General features: G+C 36.5%; 1 protein-coding gene across 4 annotated transcripts in view; it reads left to right on the top strand.

Annotated features, from left to right (window-relative positions):
* Positions 1 to 14,296, top strand: part of BBOX1 (gamma-butyrobetaine hydroxylase 1) — a 61,593-nt gene extending 47,297 nt beyond the window's left edge. For all 4 annotated transcript variants that reach the window (XM_039217103.1, XM_039217104.1, XM_039217102.1 and 1 more), the window contains 3 exons: positions 4,147 to 4,343; positions 10,979 to 11,145; positions 13,747 to 14,296. In XM_039217103.1, coding sequence (XP_039073034.1) covers positions 4,147 to 4,343; positions 10,979 to 11,145; positions 13,747 to 13,907 — 525 coding nt within the window. In that variant the 3' untranslated portion in view covers positions 13,908 to 14,296. The remainder of the gene's footprint in view (positions 1 to 4,146; positions 4,344 to 10,978; positions 11,146 to 13,746) is intronic.
* The last annotated feature ends 307 nt before the right edge of the window (positions 14,297 to 14,603 follow it).

Below are 14,603 nucleotides of genomic sequence, written 5' to 3'. Positions count from 1 at the left end.
TGCAAGATGAGCAAACATTTCTAATAAATTTTAACTTGATACACAAGCTATGTCTTGCAATATGAGTAGTACATGATTCTGAATGTCACATGACCACAACTGAGCCAATGGTTCTTGAAATTCGCTTTGATACACAAGAGTGTTTTGGATAACAAGCATGTTTCTAGACCTAATTATGCTCGCAAACCAAGGTTTTACTGTATTTGGAAACCATCTACTCTCCCATATATCCAATTCCTCTTCAAGGAGGGAGCTGCTCAGAGGGTTTGTAGAACCACAAACGCTTCAGGACAATTTCTGGAAGGACACTCTGCCACTGCATTTTTACATGATTGTCATTTTACTAACATATTTACAAAAGCATCATTTTGTTAAACCAAGAAATAAATGGTCAGGACACTACCTTTGAAAAGATATCTTATTCCTATTTTTATAGCTAAATGAGATTAAATGAAATAACCGCACTGAAATCTGTATCTTCAAAGGTAAGTAGAAGTGGACATTTTGAGCAATTCTCTAGCGAGTGAAGACAAAATGGGTCAAAATCAAAATTAATCTATTTTTCTTCATCGTGTTGACTGAACAAGTTTTCTCCATGCCCTAGTTGTTAACCCATTTTCCTCACCAGTATTAGCTAAGCTAGTTTTAATATTTAACTTCACATGTTTTAGATTATTTTGTTGTCTGTAAAACACCGCCTGATTTTTTTTGGACAAACTGATGGTAACGACATGAGTCCTATAGTCACCTTTTTTGTGGAGATGAGGGGTGGGGAGGACACACAATGTGATTTGTTCTAAATGTGCCCCGAAAGTTCTCTAAAACTCTGGGGGTTAAAAGACAAACTAATCAGCTCAATTCATCAACCAAAGAGAGGTTGGAGAAGTTGGATGAAACAAAGTTTAAAAGATTAGACTAGAAAACTAAAGATTCTATTTTAATTTTAAATTATCTGCTAGTTTTTATGAGTTTAGGTTTTATTGCTGGGTTAAAATGGAAAGCCTAAGGAAAAGTGATTACATAATCACTTTTATAAGTGATTTATAAATATTCTTGAAGTATCATATAATGGTTGACATTTTCATAGCATTTTATACTTTTTCAAAGTCTTTTTCCTTATATTACTTTGATCCCTCCTAACATCCTTTAAGGGAGATGATTGATTATGTCTTTTTATGTTAGAATGACGAAATGTGGACAAAATGACGCACAGCAAGGTTAAACACTTTCACAGGGTGACATCCGACTAATAGAACACTTGAAACTTAATCCAGGCCTCTGTACAGTTTTTCACCACATCATGCTCGTCTTGAGTTGGACTTTCTAACTACCATAGTTTGTATAATGTGATGAGCAAAGGCTTTGTCATACATTTAAACTCTTCAAATAAAGAAAATGAATCTTAGACTTTTCTGTATCGCGAGATTAACTCAGCACCTTTCATGTAATAGAGACTTCATAGATATGCTATAAACAGGCAGAGAAACACTACAGAGTTGTACCTTTTCCTTCAGCAAATGAAACATCCAAGGAGAAAAGACCTGACAGAAGATTTTTAAATGAAAGATGATTCCTAAAATATCTAGATTGTAGTATGGGAATAATTTGAATGTAGGCACCTGTTTGTGCTATTGTTCAAGTTTCCATTTTGAATCATTCAGGGGTCTTTGTACTAAAGTCGGAGCTTTTTTATGACATATAGAATAAGTCACTTTTCTTTTCAGTGCAGACAAAATGATCTGAATAGTGAGTTACCTGTTGAGAGTGGAGTTTCATGAATTTGGATCATGTCGGGCAGGGATAAGGAGACACATCTTTAATGAAATGGATGTTCCTTTGCTCACTGTCTTTGGGCCAAAAGTCACATGCTGCCATAAAGTAACATTTAGAAAGACAATGTTTTTGGGTTCTGAGTGACTTACATGGAATAAAATTGGATTTTATACACATCAGGAGCATATTTAGCCTTTGAATTAGCAATGGAAGTGATGTCTGGCACCATCAGCCATCTTTTTTTTAATAAGACTGCATATATGTAAAAATATCAGTTAATTTTTTAGAAAGACTTATATTTGAAATATTTTGTGGCTCCATTACGGCAAGATCTAAGAGGACTGAAAGAACACTGATTCTCTCAAATTGAGAGGCCTGCCTTCTTTTTTTTTTTTTTTTTTCTTGCCTTGTTGGATCTTGGTAGACCTGAGGTTGATGTTTTCATTTCTACCTCTTGTTACTCATGCTGCTTCACCCTTCATCGCCCTGGTGATGAAATGGTTTTCTAGGATGACTTGGTCAGCTTATGCACATATATTTTCAAGCTTAAAAACTGGAATCAGTTTAAGGGTGGAACCATTATTAATTTAGACTAGTTCTCTCCTAACATCAGATAATAGGGCATCATCAACATGAAATGGAAACTTATGTTTACAAAGCACATACATACACACCCCACACAGTACTGAATTATTAAGAGTCCTGTAAAAGGGTTTCCCTTTTTATAAGAAAGGACTCACTTTATGAGGATTTTGAGGCAAATAGACCAAGGTTTGAATGTCAGTTTGACCATGTAGTAGCTATGTTCTTACTAGCCGCCCAGTCTTTTCATTTCTGGGTCTCCATAAAATGCAGATGGAAGTATCAAATTCTAAGAGCTGATATAAGAAATTGATAAATGTACAATTATAATTTGAGAAGAAGTATGTATAAAAGATTTAAAATATTGAGAAAATCTGTGCTGTTTGGGAAAAGAAAGCAAGATTTGTATTCTGGATCTGCACTATCCAGAATATCCAGACTATCATAGTAGTCTATGATCATTTAAATTTTAATTTAAATTAAGATTAAATAAAACTTAAAATGCAGTTCCTCAGTCACCCTGACCACATTTCAAGTGCACAATAGCCATGTGGGACTGGAGCCTACTGTATTGGGCAGCGTGGAAGAAGATTTCCATCACTGCAGAAAGTTCAAATGGATCACCCTATTCTAGACCATCTATGGAAATAACCAAGTCAAACAGATATTTCTCCCACTCATGCTCCCCCTGGTCTGGATATTTGATCATATTTGCCTCTTTCTTTTTACAAGAACTATTGACTTGGTTTTTACTTTTATTTAACTTAGAATGAAATTTTCACAGCTAAATAGTGTTCGTTTCTTTATGCAGAAAATCTGAGTCTAAATTTAGGTATTCAAAATCACTCATGCATTCTAACTTAGCAAAAGGAGTCATATAAACTCCATTCCAAAAATTGTATTTTTAATTTTTACTATTTTTTGCTTTTCAAAATAAATAATGTCAAACATTTCCTCCTAAAACTTAGTGAAAGTAACTATCTTCTTGGTTTCTTATTCCCAATGCTTCTTGGGCTTATTCATCCTTATGGCTCCATCCAGCCTCCCTTCCCTTCTTATCCTTATACCTGAACTGTCTCATTAAATTCTTAAGTAGTTACCTTCTCACTAGCTCCCCCCTTTAAAAACTGTATGTAATACTGCCAGACTAATATCCTTCAACTCAGCCTTGGCTGCATTACGTCCGTATTCAAAAGCCTTTAACGATTCCCCTCTGTGCCCAAGAGGAAGTCCAATATTCTTCATCTGACATTCAAGACTCCATGATGAGGGCTTCAATTACCTTTTCAACTGGACCTATCCTTTTCAGAAGTGACATTCTTTTCAGTCATGACCTCCTATTGCAGCCAAACATTTTGATATTCTCTGAAGTGTGCATTTTTGCATGTCCATGATCACTGCACTTAATTTGCTTTCTTCATTCTGCTCTAGCTATCTAAAATCTTATCCAGCCTCCTTTGTCCAGTTTAAATCTCACCACCTCTGTGAAGCCAATATGAAGTACATATATTCTCCAACATGAAGTGTTCACTCCCTGTCACCGTTATGATCTTTACCTTTTGTTTACAATGAATATTATCATGCCTGTGTTCAAGTCTCAAGCTGAAACAATGTTTGAACTATAGGGTGTTGATTAAAAGCAACTTTTTCTCTCCAACCCCTTTCCCTGCTGACACAAAAGAAATTTAAGAATTTTGTTGACTTTAGTGCATTCATATCTGTCTGAATCTTTAACAGTGTAAAAAAGCATGTTTATCATTTCAAAACACATTTCTCTATTTCTTTTCACAGGTTCAGCTTCTGCACTGCATAAAACAAACAGTCACTGGGGGTGATTCAGAAATTGTGGATGGGTTTAATGTCTGCCGAAAGCTCAAGGAAAAAAACCCTCGAGCATTCCAGATTTTGTCCTCCACTTTCGTGGACTTTACAGACATTGGAGTGGATTACTGTGATTTCTCTGTACAGTCCAAACACAAGATTATAGAGTAAGTACTATTTATACATTTCTCACAGCAGTTAAACAGCTGACCGCAAAAGCTTCATAACCTAAACGTAAACCTTAAACAGAAGACCTTTGATTAACTCCAGAGCTTTACTTTTCATTAACAGGTTTATCCAAATTTAGAGGGAAAAAGAAAAAAAAGAATGCTTTCATCATAAAAATAATTTTATCAAATTCCATGAAATCTCTCTAATTAATATAAGAGAAATAACTAAGACTATATATATTTGATTTTCTTAAAATATAAGTTCTACAGATTTTAATCAGTAAAATTGTACTAGTCAAAATCCCTTCAGCCAGAAGTGAAAGAATCTATCTTAAATTAGGTAAATTCAACATCATCTGATGTTAAACAACATCATTTGAATTTGATCTCTTTTTTCTTCATCTCATAGCTTTGCCATCCTCTGTGTTGGCTTCATTTTCAAAGATTTCAATAGGAGCTCTATATTTTCATTGTTTTTAGAGCTTGTAATCGCACACAAAGAAAGTCCTCATTTCCCAATATCTATAACAAAACTAGAAGACCCACTGCCCGATGTGTATTTAAGTTCATCCTTGGAGCAATCACCATGGCCAGGAAATCAGAGAATTCCAACTGACCATTCCTGGATTACACGTTCATCTCTAGAGCAGAGTTAGTTTCATCTGAACCCCATGGGCTGATAAAAAGACACAAATGTCTGCCTAAATCAATGCTAACCAAAACCATATTTCCCCATATAGAACATTTTGTTATTTTTTCATTTAACATTATTTCCTCATAATTTTTCCAAGTATCTACAAAAGCCATAAACTTAGCCTTTTATTTGATAATTATCTTACCTTGTGTTTCTAGGATATGATTTATTTAATCAGACCTCAGTTCATGAATTTGGGGGTGTTTCCAATTTTAGAGTTGAGTCTGTGTTCTTCTTTTAGGAGAAACAGCCACATAATATGAAAATTAAGTCATTTAATAATCAACTCCCCAACAGGTATTTAGTAAAGGCAGCCACTCTTCTTAGTGGTTGGGATACGTCCATGGACAAAACATAGATTCCTGCCCTTGTGCAGCTTCAAGTCTAATGCAGGAAGAGAAAATTCGAGATTTGAAAACAAATTAGTAAATTACAATGACTGTTAAAGCATTTTTTAAGTACTTAAGAAAAACAGGTGTAATAGGGTAGAATAATGGGGATCTGCAGAACCAAAGACTTAGGGATGATGGAACTTGAATCCTTAATACGTGTTGAGGAAAAGCTTTACTGAGTAGGTGATAGTTAAGCAAAAACTTAGAGGAGTTAAGGAGTTTGCTCAGAAGAGAAGCAGTTTCCAGAAACAGCTAGAGAGAATGTCCTAAGAAGGCCCTAAGGATACATCTGATGTGTTCAAGGGATAGCAAGGAGGCCTGTGTGGAGCAGTGTTAAGGGAAGAAGTCAGATGGGAGTTAAGCTCATGTAGAGCCTTGTTATCCATTGTTTAAAAACATACTGCCTTTCACTCCTAGTGAAATAGGGAGCTGCTGCAAAATTTTGACTACAAGAGAGACACTTAGACTTATATAAATTTATTTACATTTTAAATGGCTCACCATTTAAAAGGTGATTTAATGGATCACCCTGGCTGCTGTGCTGAATATAGTGGAGAAGGGTAAAGGCAGGAACAGGAAGACCAGTCAGGAAGCCACTGCAGGACAGCAGGCTGGAGGTGAGGGTAACTCGAAAATGGGACGACATGGGGGTAGTGGCAGTGTGGGGAAGTGTCTATTTGTGGATGTATTTTGCAGGTTGAAACAGCATGTTTTCCTGACAGACTGGATGATGGGTATGAGAGAAACACACCTATCAAAAATAAATTCCAGTTCAGAATAACATTCTTTGAGTGGTCAGATCAAGGTGGGAAAGAGAATAACTGTTGGGGTCCTAGTTTTAACAGATCGGTTTTACCTCTTCAAAAATTGCCTAAAGAACTTATGACAGATTGCAGTTTTGTTGTGAACATAATTGCTTGCTAGGGAATGGAGGTGAAACAAACAAGCAAATAACCCTTAGTTAGTAAGTGAGATTGATTGAATGTCTGTCATCTGAATCATAATTTGGCTTTCTTGCTTTTTATAGTAAAATTCCAGAATTTGGCCATTTTCAAGGTCTTGGGGATATCCCTTGAGAATATCAAGTGATTAACATTAATCTGCTTGAAATGTATTTTTAACGACAGGAGGTGAAATAAATAGGGTTTTCAATTAATTGAGGGAGTTGTTCTCTGGAGTGTTTGGATTAATTTAATCTTCCTCACAGTTAAATTTTAAACTCTTTTGAGATGTTTATGTTCTATCTAGTACAAAAAGATCTTGGAGGCTGCTGGCAGAGTTAGGTGTAATGCAGTATAATAACAAACAAAGAGACTAGGAAAAAAATCATAAGGATGGGATTAGGTTACATACAGCAGCACATCCTAGGGATTACAAGTTCAGTCACATGAATTCCATTCCCACTCCTTGGCTTGTTAGTGTTGTGATCATGGTCTAGTGACTTGGGCTTGCTAAATTAGGTCTCTTTGCCTGTAAAAAGGGAGTAATATTAATACCTACCACATATAACCAAAAGGGCAATTATAGAGACAATGGATAGATTGCCCTATCACAGTGCCTGGCTCCAAAAAGACAAGATAAATTTTAGCTAGCAAAAATTTAGCTATAAAGTCCAACACATCTACTCATGATAGATTTCTGTTTTAGCTGTGAGTCTCTATAGACCAAAGCAAGGAGGAAACATAAACACTTTGCAAGATTCAAGATACTTCTAAAGTGTGAAATAATTTTTTCCTGCAGATCTTAATAAAATGTGAGGTGGTGGGCAAAGAACAGTAACTTACCTACAACAAACTCAAGAAATTCCATCAAATATCACATCTCTCAATGAGATCCACTATTGTAACTGATGAGGAGTATTCATGGCACCAACTCTGATTGCAAGAGATGATTCTATGAGTCCTCTCACTGGGATCTTTTATTGGCATCACTGATGATATTTTGTTTTTGCTGATTTGTAGTCACCAGGATGCTGGTTTATGTTTAAATGTTTACCCTTTACATATTGCTAGTCTATAGCCAGTTACTCCTCATATTTGGGGGCTCTTCATACTTCCTCATCATGGAACCCTGAATTGGACCTCCCTTTCATTCTGTGGTGGCATGCAGAATTTCCTGCTTCCTGAGACTCACATTTTGCATTTTAGGTTGATCTTGAAGATGTCAACCAATCATCTCCTCTAACATTGTTCAGTCTTTAGAATAATGTCTTCTCTGGACCTCATAACTAACTTTGCTTCCTGTTTCCCCTCATGTCATTACTAAAAATGCTAAATAATGAATTTGTGTCTTCTTTTTTTCAGTTAGAAAGTAAACCCCAGGCAAACAAAAAGAGACAGAGAGAAAGAGACAATATTGATTAGTATTATCTATATATATGAATTCAAGAAATGAAAGTGTAATACAATAGTCCATGGGGCATATAGTTCTGATTCTTCTTAAATGAAGGAGTCACAAAGTTCCTTTCACTGATATGTGGGGATACACACATAAAAGAGAGAGCTCATTACCAGCATAACCATTTCCATCAAGAAATTTCAGTGTTAGTGAAAAAAGAAAGAGATCACTAGACTGGCATGGGTAGAAGACCTCCAAGAAATTTCAAAGTCATGATATCCTTGTCAGTGACATAGAGGATGGCACAAAGGATGTTACCATTATATGTACAGAAAATAAAACTGGGAGTGAAGAGGGAAAGTGGATCAGGAGCAATAAGGCTAGAATATCAAAGATACGATAAAAAGACAAAATGGTCTCAGAAACTTTGAAAGGGTCTGAAACCCACAATGTAAACTCCAACAGACAATTGAAAGGTCAAGAACTGCCCTTTGTGCCACTCAAACCTGGAGGTCTACAGTCTTCTCCTGATTGAAACTTCTCCTTGATTCTCTGTACATAAAGCTGCAACCTGCAAAGCACAGAATATTCTTTTTCTGTGTAGAGAAGATGGGGGGAAGGAAGAAGGGCTCTCCTTGCCTATTCAGTCATATTTGTTTTTTAGTCAGTATATGTAAATTCTGGTTTTAAGAGTCCAAGAGCCTTATTGAAAACCAATTCTTTTCTTTCACTTTTTCCCCCCAGTGTGGGTCCGATAGGTAGTTTTCTATTACTATCAAAAAGCAAAGAGTTGCAGCTAATGACCAGTTCTTAGAGTTTACCATTACAATTGCCTTTGGCTAAAAGGATTAAATATTAAGCTGAGTCACAAAACACAGGGATGCAGAGAGTTACAATTTGGATACTATAGGCAGTCACATTTTCCTCCTGTACCCTGATCTGTTGTTAACAGTTCGCTCTGTGTGGTTGGTCAGGTCAGTGTGATCTAGACCCCAAATCGTTGTCACTAAACCTTGGCACACATGTCAGTCTGTTCGGTTTGACCCATCAGGTCTGGGTCCCAGTCACATGTAAGCCCATGGTACCACCTCTCAGGCTGGCCCAGGAACAAGTCTAAGTACTGGGCCACCTTCCTTGCCCAACTTCACTTTTCATCCATCCTTCCTGTTTTTAAACAAATGAGAGAGTTGGTAGATGCTTTAGGACTAGCTGAAAGTTTACTTTCTCAATAAGTTTTTTTTTTAATCTCTTCCTTTTGCTTTTGTGCCTAGACCATGCTCATGATGTGCCAGTTACAACCAGCATAAACTAAATGCAGAAATAATGGTATCTATTCTTACATCAAAAAAAGTAGCATTATCTTACATTGTCATGATCATGAACCATATTCTAAGGAAGGATAGAGTGATCACAATATACTATACCCAAAATACTAAAAAGACATTGGTACTGTCCCCAGGTACTAAAAAAAATAGAGAGAGTAGCATACACAATGAATCTTTATTAACTGCCTGTTATGTCCAGGCTCTATGTTAAGTGTTAAGAATACAACACTAAATGAGTTAGAGTATTGGTCTCTAGAAGCCTATATAGTAAGATACATAGTGTATATAGAGAGAGATACAAAGAAAGTATCTTAGGCTAGATTCTTCTTTTCACTGTGTCTTAGTTCCCCTACCTATAAACTAAGGATTGAATTACAACAGTACATTTTAAACTTTTAGAAAATATCTTTTTCTTACTAATCATGCTTCAATAAAATCATACTTAAAAACCTTAATAAAGTGGTTGACACATGAACTGTAACATAAAAATATTTTAAGCTACTATTTTAAAGAATGAAGAATGAATTCATTACCCTAAACATAAAAAAAAAACCCTTTTAACTGGAATCTTTCAGAAACATTTATTTTAAGTCAATTTGAATCATTCAGATACTTATGTAGTAAGATTTCAAAAAAAAATATCTGTTAAATGGATCTCTAAAATGAAAAGATACTCAGCATCACTAAGCATCAGGAAAATGTAAATCAAAACCACAGTGAGATATACCTCACGCCTGTCAGAATGGCTAAAATCAAAAGCTTAAGATATAATAAGTGTTGGCGAGGATGTGGAGAAATAGGAAACCTCATGCACTGTTGGTGGGAATGCACACTGTGTAGCCACTGTGGAAAACACTATGGAGGTTCCTCAAAAAATTAAAAATAGAACCAACATATGATCCAGTAATTCCACTACTAAATATTTACCCAAAGAATACAAAAACATTAATTCACAAAGATATATGCATCCCTGTTTTTATCGCAGCATTACTTATAGTAGCCAAAATATGGAAGCAGCCCAAGTATCCATCAATAGATGAATGGATAAAGAAGAGGTGGTATATGTGTTTATATAATGGAATAGTTCTCAGCCATAAAAAAGAATGAAGTCTTGCCATTTGCAACATAGATGGAGCTACAGAGAGTATAATGCTAAACAAAATAAAGTACTATATGACAAAAACAAATACTATATGATTTCATTCATATGTAGAATTTAGGAAACAAAACAAAGCGGGGGGCAGGGAAGAGAGACAAATCAAGAAATAGACTCTTGGCTATAGAGAACAAACTGATGTTACCAGAAAAGAAGTGAAATGGGTGAGTAGTTTAAGAGCACACATATTTTGGGGCACCTGAGTGGCTCAGTTGGTTAAGCACCTGACTTTGGATCAGGTCATGATCTCATGGTTCATGAGTTCAAGCCCCACATCGGGCTTTGCACTGACGTGCAGAGCCTGCTTGGGATATCTCTCTCCCTCTTTCTCTGCCCCTCCCCAACTTGTGTGCACAAGCGCGCACCCCATGAGCTCTCTCTCTCTCTCTCAGAGTGAATAAATAAACTTTAAAAAAAGAGTACACATATCTTGATGAGCACTAAGTAATGTACGGAAGTGTTGAATCACTATATTGTACACCTGAAATTAATAGAACGCTGTATGTTAACTATACTGGATTTAAAATTAAAGGAAAAAAACTGCTCAGTGAATAAATAAACAGCAAATGACTACACTGTACCACAGATAATCTTAAGACCTTCTTTACATGTTTTTGGATTCTTTAGTACTGTATTTCAAACACATCTTCAAAGACACACTGACTCTCAGAAAGGTAAGTAAATACTTCATGGCTTATAAGTTTTAACTTTTTTCTCTTTAAAAACAGATTAGATGATAAAGGCCAAGTGATCCGCATCAACTTCAATAATGCAACCAGAGACACCGTATTTGATGTACCTGTTGAAAGAGTGCAGCCTTTTTATGCTGCTCTGAAGGAGTTTGTTGACCTCATGAACTGTAAAGAATCCAAGTTTACTTTCAAGATGAATCCAGGTTAGTGAACACATTTTCTCAAACTGAAAGCAGGGATTTTCTTCAACCATAACCACTTAGATCAATATCTAGAGCAGTTTCACACATATATGGTGTGTGGAACACTTATAACTGAATCTTTGTGAGCAGCCAGCTTGCTTAAGTAGAAGACTCCTGGCCCCCACTCCTACTGGGTGGGGGAGAGGCTCTATTGCCTCTCCAGACTTAAAAATACTTTTTTCCCCAAAATATGTATTTATTTTTGGGAGAATGCAAGCAGGGGAGGGGCACAGAGAGAGGGAAAGAGGATCCTAAGAGGGCTCTCCGCCAACAGACTGACAACAGCAAGCTGGATATGGGGCTCAAAATCATGAACCGGGAGACCATGACCTGAACCGAAGTCAGACATTCAACTGCCTGAGCCACCCAGGTGCCCCTAAAAATAATTTTTAACAAACTCATAGGTAATCTTTAATTGCACCAAAATTTAGTAACCGCCAAACTAAAGAATAAATACATGAGAGATAAGCTATAAACCAAATGAAATCTCATGTCTGATGTCAAGACTGATGACTTACATTTTCTATCCTGATAGCCAGTCAATACAAACTGAGGCTTCTACTTAATTCTTCTATCCTGGAAAACAAATAAAATAATCCCTATGATTCTCATTCTGAAGTAGATGATTAATGTTTACTCATTTAGCTTATTTGATCTGGCAGAGATAGCGCTACCTGAAATGAAGTGATATTTGTAGTAGTCCAGCTAGGGGCACCTGGGTGGCTCAGTCAGTTAAGCATCCGATTTTGGCTCAGGTCATGATCTCACAGTTCATGGGTTTGAGCCCCGAGTCGGGCTCTGTGCTGACAGCTAGCTCAGAGCCTGGTGCCTGCTTCAGATTCTGTGTCTCCCTCTCTCTCTGACCCTCCCCTGCTCATGCTGCCTCTCTCTCTCAGAAATAAATAAAACATTAAAAAAAAAAAAGAATGTAAAAGTTTTTGTTTTAAAAAAAAATGAAGTAGTCCAGCTAGGGGCGCCTAGGTGGCTCAGTCAGTTAAGCATCTGACTTCAGCTCAGGTCAGGATCTCATGGTTCCTGGGTTTGAGCCCCACGTTGGGCTCTGTGCTGACATCCCAGAGCCTGGAGCCTGTTTGGGATTCTATGTCTCTCTTTCTCTCTGCCCCTACCCTGCTCATGATCTGTCTCTCTCTGTCTCTCAAAGATAAATAAACATTCAAAATATTTTTGAAGTAGTCCAGCTACTTGAAATAAAGGAATAGAGAGCATGATGTTTGTTCTGGACCACCTCTACTCAGTGAAGTGATCTCAAACTTGAGGCTTTTGGTTTCTATAGTAAAAAACAAAATTTCTCTCTGCTGTTGATTTGGCAAAGGGGAAGATTCTTTTGGCTTATGATTAGTTTTTAATTGATCTTTGACATAATAAAGTAATAGGGGAAACGTTTATAAATCCACCGATAGGAAGTCACAACAGGTTGATTTTAAGAGCAGTAACATATAAAATGAAAATATCATGAGAGAAAAATACCACAAAAATAGAAGTTGGATTCATAGCTCCACCATTTAATGGCTATGTAGTTTTAGGCAAATCCCTGAATTTCTTGGAGCCTCAGTTTTCTCAAATGAAAAGATGAGCTAACACTCTTTTCAGCATTTTTATGAGGCTTAGAAATAATGTACACAAAATACTAGGAACATGGAAGACAGACCAAGTCATTATCCTTATAATTACTGAAGTTGTTAAACTGGAAATAAATATTTCTAAGTAAGACGTGAATAACAACCAGGAAGAACATGTCAAAGTTTTACACAAAAATAATATTTTAGGGGCACCTGCGTGGCTCAGTTGGTTGACCCTCTGACTCTTGATTTTTACTCAGGTCATGATCCCAGGGTCATGGCTGGGATATGGCTCTGTGCTGGCTGGCTCTGTGCTGACAGTGCAGACCCTGCCTGGGATTCTCTGTCTCTGTCCCTCCCCGGCTCATGCGTGCATGTGCGTGTGCACTGTCTCTCTCAAAATAAATACTTTTTAAAAGATAATATTTTAAGTAAAAATTATCAAAGTGTCTACAGAAGCCTGTACTATAAATGTCAAAAGGCCTAAAGCAGTTTGCAGTTAATGACCTGATTGTTTGAAAAAGTGAATGTACAATTTTCAGTCCGAGAAAGATGAATACCATATGATTTCACTTGTACTGGAATTAAAGAAATAAAACAGAAGAACATAGGGGGAAAGAGAGAGGCAGACTTTTAACTAGAGAGAACAAAATGAGGGCTGCTGGAGGGGAGGTTGGTGGGGGAACAGGTTAAATAGGTGATGGGGATTAAGGAAGGCACTTGTGATGAGCACCAGGTGTTATATGGAAGTGTTGAATCACTACATTCTACTCCTGAAACAAATATTACGCTGTATGTTAACTTTTTCATTTTTATTTAAATAAAGCTTGAAACAAACAAATAAAACAAACAGAAAACAGGAAAAGAAAGATGCTGTTTCTTGATGTAAACAAAGTAGCAATGTGTTTTGCATTTTACATTTTCTAGCTCTGCAAATCATTGAAACACATGATTATTCATATTGAAAAAATATTTTGTCTAGGTGATGTGATTACTTTTGATAACTGGCGCTTACTTCATGGCCGACGTAGCTATGAAGCAGGAACTGAGATATCGCGTCATCTGGAAGGAGCTTATGCCGACTGGGATGTAGTCATGTCAAGGCTGCGTATCTTAAGACAGAGTATCCAGAACAGAAACTGAATCTCCCATCTAATTTCAGTAAGATTCCAATGAGTATATTTTGTAAGATATGGCAAGGTTGTCTTCACAGACTATGATCTATGTCATTTACATATTAATTTCGTTCATGAACATGCCCTCTTTCTCAGAAGGGTTTTCCTTTCCTCATAATCATATACAAAGCCAACAATTTAGATGTGTTAGCAGTGTTCTTTTCTTTCCAAATAAAGCATTTCTTCTGCTCAATTGCATGTATGATCTAATTTCTTTTGCCTGTCAATGAGAGACTCCAGAATGCCTACAAGTAGTTTTGTATCAAATGAAACGTTTTCAAATAAAGCCCTTTTTAAATAAAGCTTGTGTTTCAAATAAAGCTTGTGTTTCAAATAAAACTTGCCTTGAATAAAACATGTTTCTGCTCTGTTGCCTGTAGAGTCTCAATTTTCATGACTGCATATGACTGTCCTTAGCATGATTGGGGAACGGCTTCGTATTTTCAAAGATCTGTTTTATTTACTTATATTATAGATTTCTATTATCCAAGTTCTCAGACCTCAACAACTTGTAATCCAAACATTTTCTTTAACAACTAAATTATGACACCAAACCCAAACATGGCAAATGAAGGGGAAATCTAGTCTGCCAATATTTCTCTTGCCCTAAATTAACACTCCTAAGGATTACGACTACAGCTTACACCTGTCTGTGAATCAGTTC

Source organism: Hyaena hyaena, unplaced genomic scaffold, assembly GCF_003009895.1.
Source record: "Hyaena hyaena isolate Hyena2069 unplaced genomic scaffold, ASM300989v1 scaffold_668, whole genome shotgun sequence".
Classification (NCBI taxonomy): Eukaryota; Metazoa; Chordata; class Mammalia; order Carnivora; family Hyaenidae; genus Hyaena; species Hyaena hyaena.
Note: the sequence above shows the minus strand (reverse complement) of the source record. Positions and strands in the feature narration are given on the sequence as shown.